General features: G+C 49.7%; 5 protein-coding genes across 5 annotated transcripts; 2 read left to right on the forward strand and 3 right to left on the reverse strand.

Annotated features, from left to right (window-relative positions):
• Positions 1 to 4,582: 4,582 nt before the first annotated feature.
• On the reverse strand, positions 4,583 to 4,890 carry PPTG_20880 (hypothetical protein; the record flags this gene model as incomplete). Its single annotated transcript, XM_008894307.1, has 3 exons — positions 4,583 to 4,708; positions 4,762 to 4,833; positions 4,879 to 4,890. The coding sequence occupies 3 exons, from the start codon at positions 4,888 to 4,890 to the stop codon at positions 4,583 to 4,585; spliced, it is 210 nt and encodes a 69-aa protein (XP_008892555.1).
• A 7-nt stretch (positions 4,891 to 4,897) lies between these two features.
• PPTG_02127 (hypothetical protein) lies at positions 4,898 to 5,563 on the reverse strand (the record flags this gene model as incomplete). Its single annotated transcript, XM_008893131.1, has 1 exon — positions 4,898 to 5,563. The coding sequence occupies one exon, from the start codon at positions 5,561 to 5,563 to the stop codon at positions 4,898 to 4,900; it is 666 nt and encodes a 221-aa protein (XP_008891379.1).
• A 543-nt stretch (positions 5,564 to 6,106) lies between these two features.
• On the forward strand, positions 6,107 to 6,298 carry PPTG_20881 (hypothetical protein; the record flags this gene model as incomplete). The annotated part of the gene is made up of 1 exon (XM_008894308.1): positions 6,107 to 6,298. The coding sequence occupies one exon, from the start codon at positions 6,107 to 6,109 to the stop codon at positions 6,296 to 6,298; it is 192 nt and encodes a 63-aa protein (XP_008892556.1).
• A 2,510-nt stretch (positions 6,299 to 8,808) lies between these two features.
• PPTG_20882 (hypothetical protein) lies at positions 8,809 to 11,239 on the reverse strand (the record flags this gene model as incomplete). Its single annotated transcript, XM_008894309.1, has 6 exons — positions 8,809 to 9,229; positions 9,740 to 9,766; positions 10,378 to 10,435; positions 10,800 to 10,882; positions 10,920 to 10,952; positions 11,223 to 11,239. 6 exons carry the CDS (start codon positions 11,237 to 11,239, stop codon positions 8,809 to 8,811), a joined length of 639 nt encoding a protein of 212 aa, XP_008892557.1.
• Positions 11,240 to 11,525: 286 nt separating this feature from the next.
• On the forward strand, positions 11,526 to 12,662 carry PPTG_02128 (hypothetical protein; the record flags this gene model as incomplete). The annotated part of the gene is made up of 4 exons (XM_008893132.1): positions 11,526 to 11,814; positions 11,867 to 12,027; positions 12,134 to 12,331; positions 12,405 to 12,662. The coding sequence occupies 4 exons, from the start codon at positions 11,526 to 11,528 to the stop codon at positions 12,660 to 12,662; spliced, it is 906 nt and encodes a 301-aa protein (XP_008891380.1).
• Positions 12,663 to 12,879: the final 217 nt, after the last annotated feature.

A 12,879-nucleotide genomic window follows, 5' to 3' on the forward strand; every position in this document is an offset into this window, starting at 1 on the left:
AATCTCTGTTAAGACGTTCACCAGCGCTTGCCCTTCCATGCACGCCTCGCACGCGGCCACGTACTCAGCCTCGGCCGTGCTCTGCGCGACGATCGTCTGCCTGCGAGCTGCCCATGCAACTGGCCCACCGGCAATCAACAGTGCGTACCCCGTGACACTCTTCCTGGTCTCCGGGCAATTCCCCCAGTCCGAGTCACAGAACCCTTCGATGCAAAGCTTAGACCTCGCAGCCTTCAATACCATAGGATCCTTCTTCGGCTTCTTGAAGCAAATGCCATGACCAGTAGTTTCCACCATATACTTCAGCACCCTCTTGAGTGCTCCGCCATGATGTACCGTCGGATTCGCAACAAACCTGCTTTGAAACCCCACCGGAAATGCCAAGTCCGGCCTAGTGCACGTCGCCAAGTACATAAGCGACCCGATTGCCGCGCGGTAGTCAATACCAGGCTCCTTTTCGACGCCTTCTGGATCTGCCGCACGTAGTCTTACCGTTGGGTCCATCGGTGAGCGGCATCCCCTGGCCGACTCAAATCCAAACCGCTTCACAACATCTCGAGCATACTTCGTCTGGTGTAAGAACACCTCATCGCCAGTGATCTCCACTTCAACTCCCAGATAGTTATGCAGCCTGCCTTGGTCCTTTATCCCGTACTTCGCGTTGAGCTTCTTGAAGAAGCCCTCCTTCCACTTCTCGTCGTTTGTGCCACAAATAAGGTCATCGACGTACACGAGCAGCAGCGCAAAGACTCCTTCCTGGTTGTACACGTACATACACGGCTCTGACGCACAACGACTCCAGCCGTTCTTCACTAGCCATGCGTGTAGCTCGTCGTACCATTCTCGCCCACTCTGATGCAGTCCATACAGTGCGTTCTTAACCGTGTAGACCATTCCGTTTTCGAGCGGAAACCCTGCAATCTTCTTGATGAAGTGAGTGATCTTCAACTTTGCGTTCAGGAACGCTGTGTTGACGTCGCACTGGAACATATCCAGCTCTAGCAAGACGTACACCACCACGAACAATCGAAAAGCTGCCATACCAGCAACTGGAGAGAATATTTCCGAGATCACGAAGTCAATACCAGGCTGTTGTTTGTCACCCCTCGCACACAGTCGAGGTCTGAACCGTACCACATTGCCATCTTTGTCAGTCTTCACTTGGAACCTCCACATTGTTTGGAGCAGGCTCTTTCCGTGTGGAATCTCGTCCTCTGTCACGAGCTCGAACACATCCTTGTCTTGCATCGCAGCTAGCTCTTTCTCCATTCCTTCCAGCCATTCCTTGCGCTGCGGCGAGCGCATCGCCTCCTTGAAGCTTCGTGGCAATCGAACTTCAGACTCATGCCAAAGTCGCTTCACCGGCTCTTCTTGCTTCATGTTTCCGGTTCAGGAACGTCCTCCTCCTCCTCATCGACGGCTGGATCTTCATCATCGTTTACCTCCAGCTCATCGTCGGCTTGATCGTCGTCTATCGGACTCCCATTTTCTTTTGATTCTGCCTCTTCCTGGCGCTCAGCCTCATGCTTGTGTGAGTTTGGCTCATAAAACACAATGTCATCGCTAAACCGAGGAGGCTCCCGGTCTACCCAGGCAGCATGGTGCGGTTGCGGCGCGTGGTTCACTTGCTCGACAACGTCTTCATCTTCGTCATCGTCTTCGTCGTACACCACATCACGCGTCGACCCGCCATCTTCACGCCCTCCTGCGACCGGTAGGTCGTAATCTCCGCGTCCAGCACTCGTCAGATCCGGATAAGTCTCGTGAGCCCACTCGCGAACATTGCTCTCGAACTCAGGTCCACGTCGGTCCTTGTACATCACCTGCTCGTTCACTGTGACTTGTCCCCCGTACAATACCGTTCCCTCCGTTGGGAAATATACTTTGCATCCAAGCGTGTCTTCACGGAAACCAAGGAGAAAACCCACACGACAGTTGTCTGCAAACTTGTGGCGCGATGGCCCAACCTTCGAGTGGACGTACGCGAGGGCACCAAACTTCCTCACGTGGTGAAGATCTGGTCTCCTCCCCCACATAGCTTCGTACGGAGTTCGCCCTACTGGGGCCGAGTACGATCGGTTCTTGAGGTAGACAGCGTAGTGCAGCGCGTCTACCCAGAAGGAAGTCGGTAATCCTGACTCCTTCATCATCGCCTTCATCATTCCAACTAAAGTCTGGTGAGTCCTTTCAACCATGTTCAACCGTGACGAGTTCGGAGGCGTCGTGGTGTGCACAATACCGTGCTGCTCGTACCACGCCGTAATTGCTACGTTAACAAACTCACCTCCCCCATCCGTGAACAGCGTCTTCACCTTACGGCCACTAGACTGCCTCTCAGCCCAGACCACGTACTTCCGAACGAGCGCGTTGATCTCATCTCCTGTCTTGGATTTCACCGGGTAAGCCGTGACAAACCTCGTATGCGCGTCCATCAGCACCAGAACAGCCTTGTATCTTGTGCAGTTATAGTTGGCTGGCGGAAATAGTAGGTCAGCGAACACCAGCTGATTCTTCTCCGTGACTCCGCGGTCGAGCTGCTGCTTCGCCGGCTTAGCGCGCTGTTTCGCCAGTTGACAAGCTTCGCACGTCGTGAACTGACGCTTGCGGAGCATCATCCCTTCAACCAGGCCATCATCGACCATCTTCCTGACGTACTGGTGCCCGAGGTGCCCGAGCCGCTCGTAGCCGCTTGCGGAGCATCATCCCTTCAACCAGGACATCATCGACCATCTTCCTGACGTACTGGTGCCCGAGGTGCCCGAGCCGCTCGTGCCAGCACTGCAAATCTGCTACTCCATCCCGAAGCGCATAGTTTACCATCGTCGCCGGCTCCACTGAGCTTTCGATTCCGGACAGGAACTGATTCTTCGCCGTGAACAGCCACAGCCCACACGGCTTCAAGGGCGAATACAGCGAGGTCGTGCCCTCCTTTGACAGCGTGTAAAGCGCAGTCTCGTCATCGTAGTGAACTTGAAAGCCCTGCTTGCGCGCCATAGACTGGGAGAACAGGTTCGGCCTTCCTGGAGAGAAGAATACGTTCTCAAGACGTATCGACACTTGACTTCCATCCACGTCCACACACAGGTCAATCATACCAACGCCGACAGGTGTCGTGACTCCATTGTAGCCCTTCACCGTTTCCTTCTTGCGCTCCGCCGCTGATAGGCTTCTGTACTCAACAAAGTATCGCTTGTCACCGACCAAGTGACGGTTAGCTCCATTGTCGTAGACCCACAGCCCTGCACTGTAGCCTCCAGAGCTCGTGGTCTTATTCGCTTGCTTCTTAGACGCACCGGCAGCACTCGCCGTGGACTGCTTCCATTTGGCCGGGCTCTGGTCATTATTAGCACTTTCCTCCGGATTACCAGCAAACGAGATGTGGGCTTGACCACCATCATCGTCCTTTGCAGCTTCTGGACAATCCTGACGCTTGTGACCAGACTTGTGACACCCGAAGCAGTTCCCAGCTTTCCGATCATCGTTAAACTGCTGCTTGGCATCCTTGATATCCTTGCCGTCCTTGCCGCCCTGAGGCTTCTTGTTCTTTCCACCCCCTCCGTTTTGCGGCTTGTTTGGCTGGTTCTGGTTGGTCGAGCGGTCGGCGCTGCTGAACGTCCGTGATAACACTTGATCAGCCTTGTTGGCCCGATCGTACGTGATCGCTAGCTCGATAATCTTCTCTGGAGTGTCGACGCAGTCCATACCCGTCTCCACAAAGCCCCGAAGCCTATCAAATCTGTCACCAGACGGAAGAGACGACGCCAGCATTCCGCTAAACACCGTGTCGTCGAGTGTCATTCCGACCGCCTGGAGACGCGAACGCAACCGGTTCATAGAGTTCAGATGCCCCTCTACGTCAGCGTTGGGCTTGCGCCGCGACGCTTCTAGCTCGGCATACAGCCTCCTCTTGGTCAGGGCCCGAGTCTGATCATTGACTGTCCCGTCAAACCGGCTGCAGAGGTACGCCCACATGGCTGTCCCGTCAGGATGCTGCATGAGCTGCTGCCCGAAATCCGTGTTTACGGAGGCGAAAATCATCCGTTGAATCTTTCGCTGCTGGCTGTCCCACATGCTGACTTGCTGAGGCGTCCAGTTGAGGTCTCGCGTCAAGGTCCCCGTGGCAATGGTGAACACGTCTTCGTCATCGAACGCCAACTCCATCAGCTTCCGATAGTACGCCCAGTTCTGACCTGCCCATCGTACGGGCCTGCCAGTCTTCTCAGAGACTTCAATTTCCCACGACGACACCTTGTTTGGGCTCATAACCCTGTGAAGATGCAAAAATGTAAAGCTTGATTTGCAGCGCGTCCTGCGCGTTTACTTCTGCACGTCTTGGTAACTCTGACACTGACCGCAAAACTAGCTACGCTACGCTACCATCCCTTGTCACTAGACTTCACAGTGGCTTTCCTCGTAAACCTCCTCTAGTCTAGAACTCTCGGACTCGGAACCTTCATTCACGTGTCCATCAATCGATGCCGCACTTTAACATTCTCGAGTAACACGATACAGAAGCATAAACAAAAGTGCAAAATCAAATAAGAATAAACTTCAACATCAAATTTTCGGCTTAAAAACACTATCACTCGCAGCTACTCATCAATCCTACGTTGCGACACCTCGACATGCTGTACTTGTCGTTCGGTCGGAGCTTGTAATGCTTCTTGATGTACTGCCCCACGGTCATTTCAGTCGTGACACCATCATCCTTCACAAAGATAATATACTACACCACTGCACTTAACAAAACAGAACGCCCACCAGCGCCGACAGCGAATAGCTTGACGGCATCAGGTACATGAACCCCTTGTAGACAGTCTTCTTGGCCAGATGCTACAGAGGTAGCCAGAGAAAAGCTAAACATATACGACAGCGCACCGGTAGCCACATTCTCCACCTACTCGATCGGCATCAGAGCCGACATCCACTGACTCACGTAGGTACACACTGACGTGTAGAGATCAAAGACGAACACGAAGGAGATGAAGTCGCCAGCGTTGTCGCTCCTGCCGATCAGCCAGTAATCTACGGTCGCAAACAGCGCGATCCTGACATCCATGACAGTGCGTTCGTGTACATGCACGTGGGCCATGATCATGGCGTTCACGTCGTTAGCCGAGAAAGCCTCCTCCCACTTGGCCATCTGACCGCATTGTGGCTGTGAGTACACAGTGCCCGAATAATACGTGTCATTCCAGCACTTATCGACATCATCTTCGTTTATCTCAAAGATCGGGGACGAGCACCGACACTGGAGGTTGCTCCAAGTGTTGTAGTATGAGTTATGCTTGATAACAACAACCCACGGGGTGACACTGCGGTCCACGCTCTCCGGATCCGATTTCACCCATTCAAGCTGCGCGTTACGGTTCGCCAGCCACGCTGCCGCGCCCACCATGGTTATATTGGTTCCTCTTGATCCCGCGTAGTCGTCCAGGAACACACAGTGGATGATACCAATGTCCACTGCATATTTAGTGTGTAGTTCAGTCTTAGCGTTCTCAGTAATCGGCGTGTACACTCGATAGATGTACCCCAGGTAGTTCTCCGCCTCCAGTTTCATGTTTCCGGGTACGGATACATGTTCAAATGACCCGCCGATGTGATGGTCTCGTGGTTACCATTGATACCCGTGATCGGGTAGATCGACGTAAGCTCACGGACCGGTTTTTGAAATGGACCGAAGTGAAAGAAGCACTGTGCAGATCAATCGAGTACGGTTTAACATTGGTTTTGTGGGAATAGAAGGCACGAGTATATATATTTTTGCGTGGAATTTGTGGTTCATGCAGGCTGCAAATGTACATCCAGTATCTTACGTAGCTCTCGATGCATCAGTCTCATGCTGCGTGACACTTCAAATCGTGGCAGCTTAACTTTTGTAATTCTTGTTTAGTGCGTAAGCCTCATGAGCTCGAAGTGAAGGCAGCCTTCTTCTGCCAGACCGGCGGATATCTAGGACATGATCATAAACCATTGGTGAAGCATTAGGCCCCCCTTGGTTTTGAAATCTCGTGCCAAGCGCCGTATCTATTACACAGGACCTGTTTCTGCTGTCTTCACCTCGTGTACCGGGATCAGCTAAGTTAGCGGATTCGTGCACATCATGATCACTACCATCAGAAGCGATCTATTCATGTTCAACAAGCGGTTCCGCATGTACATTCGGCTCCAGCGCCAATTCGAGGTGTGCCGATTCCGCAACTTGCGGCTCTACAGGAAGCTCCACATCCCAACTTTGGGTATCATCATGAGACCTTGCTTGCGTACGAGGCTCGTGCGATTCCTGGAAAGTTAAAGGCCCAAATAGCACTGCCCCTTCCTCAATTGACACGGGCTCAGACACAGGCAGGGGATTATTTTTGGCGCTGGCTTCGAACGACCTGTCTTTGCTGAAGTCACAAATCTCTGCAAAGGCAACGGCATTCCAGGACAAGGTATTTCAGCCACCTGTGTGGCCTTTATCACGTGATGGCAAATGCCTATCTTTCGCCAAATTAGACACATGCATGATTTAGTTGTTGCAGCAACAACCTAGCCTCCTCCAGGCATTCCGACCCACTTAAGTCTAGAGTAATTGGCTGCTTCATACGAACACCGGCCATCTAATAGCGCTGCAGACGCATTTGATGAATCAATTCTCCTAATGAATCCTCGTTGTTCTGCTGACTATCAGCTGTATTTCGCGCCAAAGGCGAATCCCGAACAAGAACGCGGTCCCGGTTCTGCAAACGGTGAGCAATGAATTCTTTCCTTGTCTTCATCTTGCCAGCACGCCTATGCGATGCCTTCAAGCATTTCAAAAGTTATGGTTCGTTAATGAACGGGGCCATAGATGCTACATACCCAGTAGGAGACAAATGAAAGTGGGTTACAGGCCCAGTAGGTGTTGCTCTCTTGATATCATTGACTTGGTTTATTGTATGGTAACACGTTTACAAAGGTTTATTAGTTGTCACGTAGCCTGTAGGAGTTTGGAAAGGCTTGCCAACACTAAAATCGCACGCCTAGGATCTAAAGTAAAATAATATGATTGATCAATCGGCGAAATTAGGGCAGATATTACCACCAGCCTTCCAAGAACTCATTACAAATGCACTTTTCCTGAGATATTCCTCCTCAGTAGCAGCAACATGCTAATCATAAAGATTACGAAAGATCAATTGCTTGGATACAATAGCCAGATTTGGTCTTGGAGATGGTTGATTAAACTTTATGCAACAAGGAACCAGCTCATTAGGATTTTGCTATATGGTACCTCTGATACGCAGACATTGTTTTGCATTTTGTCCGCATCCATCATAACATAATCAGGCAACAACTGCACGCCAAGTTCCAGGAGGATGACTCGCTTCAAACTAAAATAGACCTTACTACGTCCACTTCACGACGCTGTGAAGTACAAAGTAGACAATAGGTAGAAACCCTCTACTACGATCTGAAATACCAATAACGAAGACAGAATAATTCTGCTTCACAACGCTGTGGGTATTATCCAAATGCATTTTTGTAGATAGCTCTGGATTTTTCTGTACAGCAACGTAACGAGATAGGAGCTCTATGCACGTCAATCCAATTCGACAAGGTTTCGCCTCCGATCCATGGTTCAGTTAATCCATTCACTACTTGCACATCACAAACGACAAGCAGGGATTTCGGGCCGCTGTCCGTACGATCCTCACGATCATACACGAATTACCGGCAAATCTCCATTACAGGAGTCATACTGTCTGGCTTGTTTTTTCTTCTCCATCCCTTTACAAAGTTTTGCGCGTGCTTTAACTCTGGGGTCGGACCACACATGCGGTTCTGCTGAACTTCCCGGCACAGAAATGCGAAAAAAAAGCTGAGGCACAATTGGCGGTGTGTCTTCCAGCTTCGTGAGAAGGTTGGGTTTCATTTCATCAGTTGGTTTAGGGTTGACAGGAGACTCGGGTGCATCGTCACTCATAGTATTGTTTTCTTGAATAAATACAGACTTAAATCCAACTTACTCACATGATAGTACCTTAAAGCCACATCTACAAGTGATGTCAGACGCCTAGTGTTGTGACACACACTTCGTCACAATACAACGCATCTCGTGATAATGGTCAGCATGGGCATCCTCATCCCGACGATCGCGATTCATAGTGCAGCGTAGTAGATCATATTTAACCCGAACAAAGGCAGGTACGCGGCCGAGAAAGTCCTCCAAAAGAAACGTGTTTAGTGCATTAATTTCACAAAAAAAAGTATGTGCTCATTCCTTATCATTCTAATCTATTTTACTATGAAATGCTGAACGACATACATGAACACAGAGTGAAGAGATAAATGGAAACTGTATTGTAGGTTTATTTTTTACACAGTATAGCCAAAGATGATATTTTGGTGCTGCATTTTACTACTGACATTGATAGCATTTAATATTCCTTTCTGTGTAACCAGAGTGAATAGTGGTGATATTAGTCTATTATTATGGGAAGTATATTATAGGTTTAAAACACAGCAGCGCCAACCTGATATTTTAATGATGTACTATATTAACATTGCAAGAATTTAATACTGCGTCCTGTTCTTGGATGCCATGCACATTTTACTCAGCATGGGCCATTCATCTATTATAGTGCATTAACTTGTGTCACAACTATGTTTGACCCACCGATTATGTATAAAGCGTGTACATTAAGGATGGCATGAATTTGAATATAATATACGAATTTTTACAGTTGCTTACAGATTGTCACTTTGTACGCCATACTTGCGAGACAAAACACTCGGGGCATCCATTTCGCGTCTGTCTGCACGGTCTTGGTGTTCTCATAGCTATTGTGGCTTCCGGTTGCCACGCTCACGGCCTGAAATTCCGGCGCCGCGACTCCCTAGCCTTCGTCGGCCCGACATGCGTGACACCGGACTCGCGTCCGTTCGCATGGTCTGGTTGCTCAACTCGCCGTTACTTGGGGCTTCCGAGCTCTGGGCCGGTTTGTCGAGAGCCGTGGGTTTGGCCCACCTCGGCCTGCGTGGATGTGCGCGCGTGGCACCGGACTCACTCACATCGGGATGGCCTTGATCTTGGCCTAGCTGTTGTCGTTCATGGTCGCGACGCCGGACCCCGGTGCCGTAGCGACGGTTCCCTTGGTCTTGCGCTGGCAACAACTGCGTAATACCAGACCCACTCGCGGCTGCACAGCTTGGCGGCTCGACTTGTCGTTGCCGTTCGCGGTTTCCGTTACGCGTAGTTGGGCTTTAGAACCCGGTGATGACGCCAAGATTTGTCCCTTGATTAAGTCTGTCGACGCCACTGCGAGTGATGGAGAGCTTGGTTACTGTGATGGAGATCTTGGTTATTGTGAGTGATGGAGAGGCTATACGTCGCCGATGGTGGTGGCGTTGGAGTGCTAACGTCTATCTTCCTGGTTCTGGGGGTAAAGCTGTCGGAACGAAGTTGATGATGACGGAGCGTATATCTTCTCATTATTAGTATGGGCAGGAAAATTGGCTTGCTAAATTTCTTATGGATGCGTAACATGGATACCTTCTGTTTGCTAGTAGTTACTTGTTTCAAACAGTACACATTCTCCTCATGCATTTACTCGGTTCGACTGGCGTAAAAACGTTGCAGAGTTCAGGATTCAATATGAAGGGCAGGCGCTCTGGGTATCCACTCGAGTGACTAAGCGAAGGATCTGGACGCATGGGTCCAGAACGTTGTAGCTCTCAATAGTCTGACTTAATCTAAGCGCACCAAGCTCACAACTCTGCGCGGATGAAATTGCGGATCCTGCATGGCTTTCACCCAAGCGCGCAAGCCGTCTATGAATTTCGACCGTATCATTTTGGGGAATGAGAGGGCAGTCTACTTCAAAGACGCAACTCACTCATACTGTCGACGGCTTTGGTTTAGTCTCGCCATCGCGAGAAATACTGTGGCATTGGCAGTGACGGCATTATGCAAAAAGTGCCATGTTTGATATGGGAAAGCAAAGCTCGCGGTCCTATTGAACGACTAGGTAGGTGCTATACTGTCTATGAGGGGTATGCGTGAGCGGATCAACTGCTGCTGTTGAACTAGATAGACTGGCACTTTTTCCCACGATAGCTAAGGCACATCATGTGGGCCTCCATAGAAGACCATTTTTGCAAGACAGTGAAGCAGCTAAATGTGGAAAAGGACAATAAATGGTCAATGTTTCGGGTGACTTGGCCCACTATCTACAAATTGGGGACGTTGGAATTTACAGGGTTTTTTAGGGCCATTTGAGCAAGCGTATAGATGAGTGGAAACGGCCGATCCAGGTCGGTTACACTCAAGCTGATAACCCCCGCCCACCACAAGTTGAACAGGTTTCGCGTGGGCGCTTCGTGTAGCCGCGGCGTCAACGCCAGACTCACTTGTGGAAAAAGTATTGCTGCGAGTGGATTTTGTGACGACCCTGCAAAGCGCACATCGCTAAGCATGGCGTTTACGGCACGAAATTAATAATATACAATGACTACGTGGGAACTTGGTGATAATGAGTCTAAGCATGAAGAGTGAAACCGACGCGCTGTTAGCTGAAAGACATCTGTAGCTAAGGTGACAGCAGATTAAAAGACATACCATTTTAGCGTTGGGCGTTAACGCGTTCAGTGAGATTAGAACTCTGCTTCACAAACAGGACCCTCATATACCCCGGCGTCTTGGTGTCAGCGCTGATCTAAAAATAGAGCACCATCAAATATCACACCCTGACCCGCATAGTATAGTACAGTATTAGTACACACTGTATTATACTGTATATAACGTTAGTCTGTAGTTGAGTATTAATCCACACCAATTGAGTAATCAGCGTTGTTGCCCTGACGGCAGGTCATAAAGTCCGTTTCGTCAATACCCATCAGTAGGTTTGCTTGTAATCTGCGAGACTGACGGGCATGTCAGCCTCGCAGCGCACTCCACCACAAGAACGATGCGCTTCTTAGAAAACCTAGAAATTTATACTGTTAAGTCGGTTAGTTAGATAAATCGTCAAGAAACTTCAGAAAAGTTAAAATCTTTTTACTGTATCCCTTTCGTGGCAAAAATGCGCCAAAATCACCCTTTCAGATCTTCGTGCAAAGAAAAGTAGGAAGCAGTCTCTAGAAAAGCGATTTTTCGCCATTTTACAGGAGCTCAACTGATCTTGTACCTTCTTGACAAAGCAGATACAGTGCGATTCGTAAAACATTTCATCATACTTTAACGAAGTCAAACGCACGTTCCCGATTGCATCATCAAAGCATCTTCAATGTTTGTTACAAAACCTGGACAAAAAAAATTCCGTAATGATGTAAAAGGGCAATAAATTTGAGAATCTCCCTGCACAGTCTTTAAAAAGGGCATTTGAGGGGACACAAATCTATTAGCTATCTGCCGATGTGCAGTAACCCGAACCCGGACACAGACCATCACTCTCAGTGTTTAAAAATGGTTCCCCCTCCCCAGTCAAAATCGGCGGCCCACAAAGCAGAACCGGGAGCCGAAAGCAGCGTTGTCCAACTAGAACAATTATCGCACCGCGATGCCTCGCCGCCACCGCGACGACAGCGTAGAAGACGATACAAGCGTTTCGTCGAGCTCTAGCGACAGCGAAGTCCGCGACAATGCAGCCCCGACGAACTCACGCAGCAAGAAGAAGAGAGTGAGAAGGCGTTCTTCCGTCCGCGAACGCGGCAAGAAATTCAAACGAAGAAAGCACTCTCCTCGTCGCCTCTCCTCGTGTCATCACAGCTCTAGTAGCCGGCGAAGGACAGATTTTCCGGAAGCACTGGATTCCTCAGCTGAATCTCAGCACGGTGGTGTGTGTGTGTGTGCGTGTGTGGGGGGACTCCTGTTATTCTTGCACACCAGAATCCAACGCAGGTGGTCAAATTCCTTCCGAGTCTGAAGAAGAAGAACGCAACGGGGGTGATGTCGCTCCTCTGGACACCTTAGTGAATGTTCCTGAGTTGGATGTGACACCCTTTGACAGTTGGGATGCGTTGGAGTCATATCTGAAGGCGTACAGCAAGAGAACCTTCCAGGTTCGTATTATTTGCTTAGAGTGTTTTACATTTCGAGACTGTGACACCGTCCTGCTTTACTATGGCCTGAGGGTTACAGCTGCTTCTAACGTTTGCCCTCATGCAGGTTTACTCCATTCGGACTAACACTCCCGTCCGGACGAGAAACGCCAGAATGCAAAGAACAATGTCTACTGCCAAGCCGATTCCGGAGGAGTTAAAGTTTTACAACAAAAATTATGTTTGCACGCATTATGGCGAACCACGGCACAATCGAGGGCAAGGAATGCGTCCGAACCCCAGGAGAATTGGCTGCAAAGCCCAGGTGCGTATACACTTGAAATCATTTTGTGCTAGGCTTTCCTTTACATAGCGGAACTAACCTGAGCTACGTGTAGATCAACGCCTGTGTACACTTTGGTGCTGACTGGGAAATCGTTTTCATGAAGCAGAACACTGGGCACAACCCCGAGGTTGGAAGGGAACTGTATCAGAACTACCACGAAGCTCGGCAAGTTAGTGACACAGCCTTTCTTGATTCAGTGCGGACGCTACATCGAGCTGGGGCCAACCGGAAACGGATACTGGAATACGTTATGGAGAATACAGACGCGGAACCTACCATGAAGGATATCCACAACTGGTCGAGCGTCTGAAGAAGGAGAGCTACACATTTCCAACTATGGAAGAGTGCATAAGGGCAATACTGGAGGACTTTGCGTCGCAGTGGGGTAACGTGACGCGAGTGTACGTAAACGCAGAGGTATGATTCAGTATGGCGCTTCGTAAGTATTGTTATCTCAATCATAACTACCATTCTTTTGTTTATATGTCCAGAACATTGTCGAGTGCGTCAGCATCCTGTGTTTCTGT

The sequence above is a fragment of the Phytophthora parasitica genome (assembly GCF_000247585.1).
Source record: "Phytophthora parasitica INRA-310 unplaced genomic scaffold supercont2.2, whole genome shotgun sequence".
NCBI classification, from domain to species: Eukaryota; Oomycota; class Peronosporomycetes; order Peronosporales; family Peronosporaceae; genus Phytophthora; species Phytophthora nicotianae.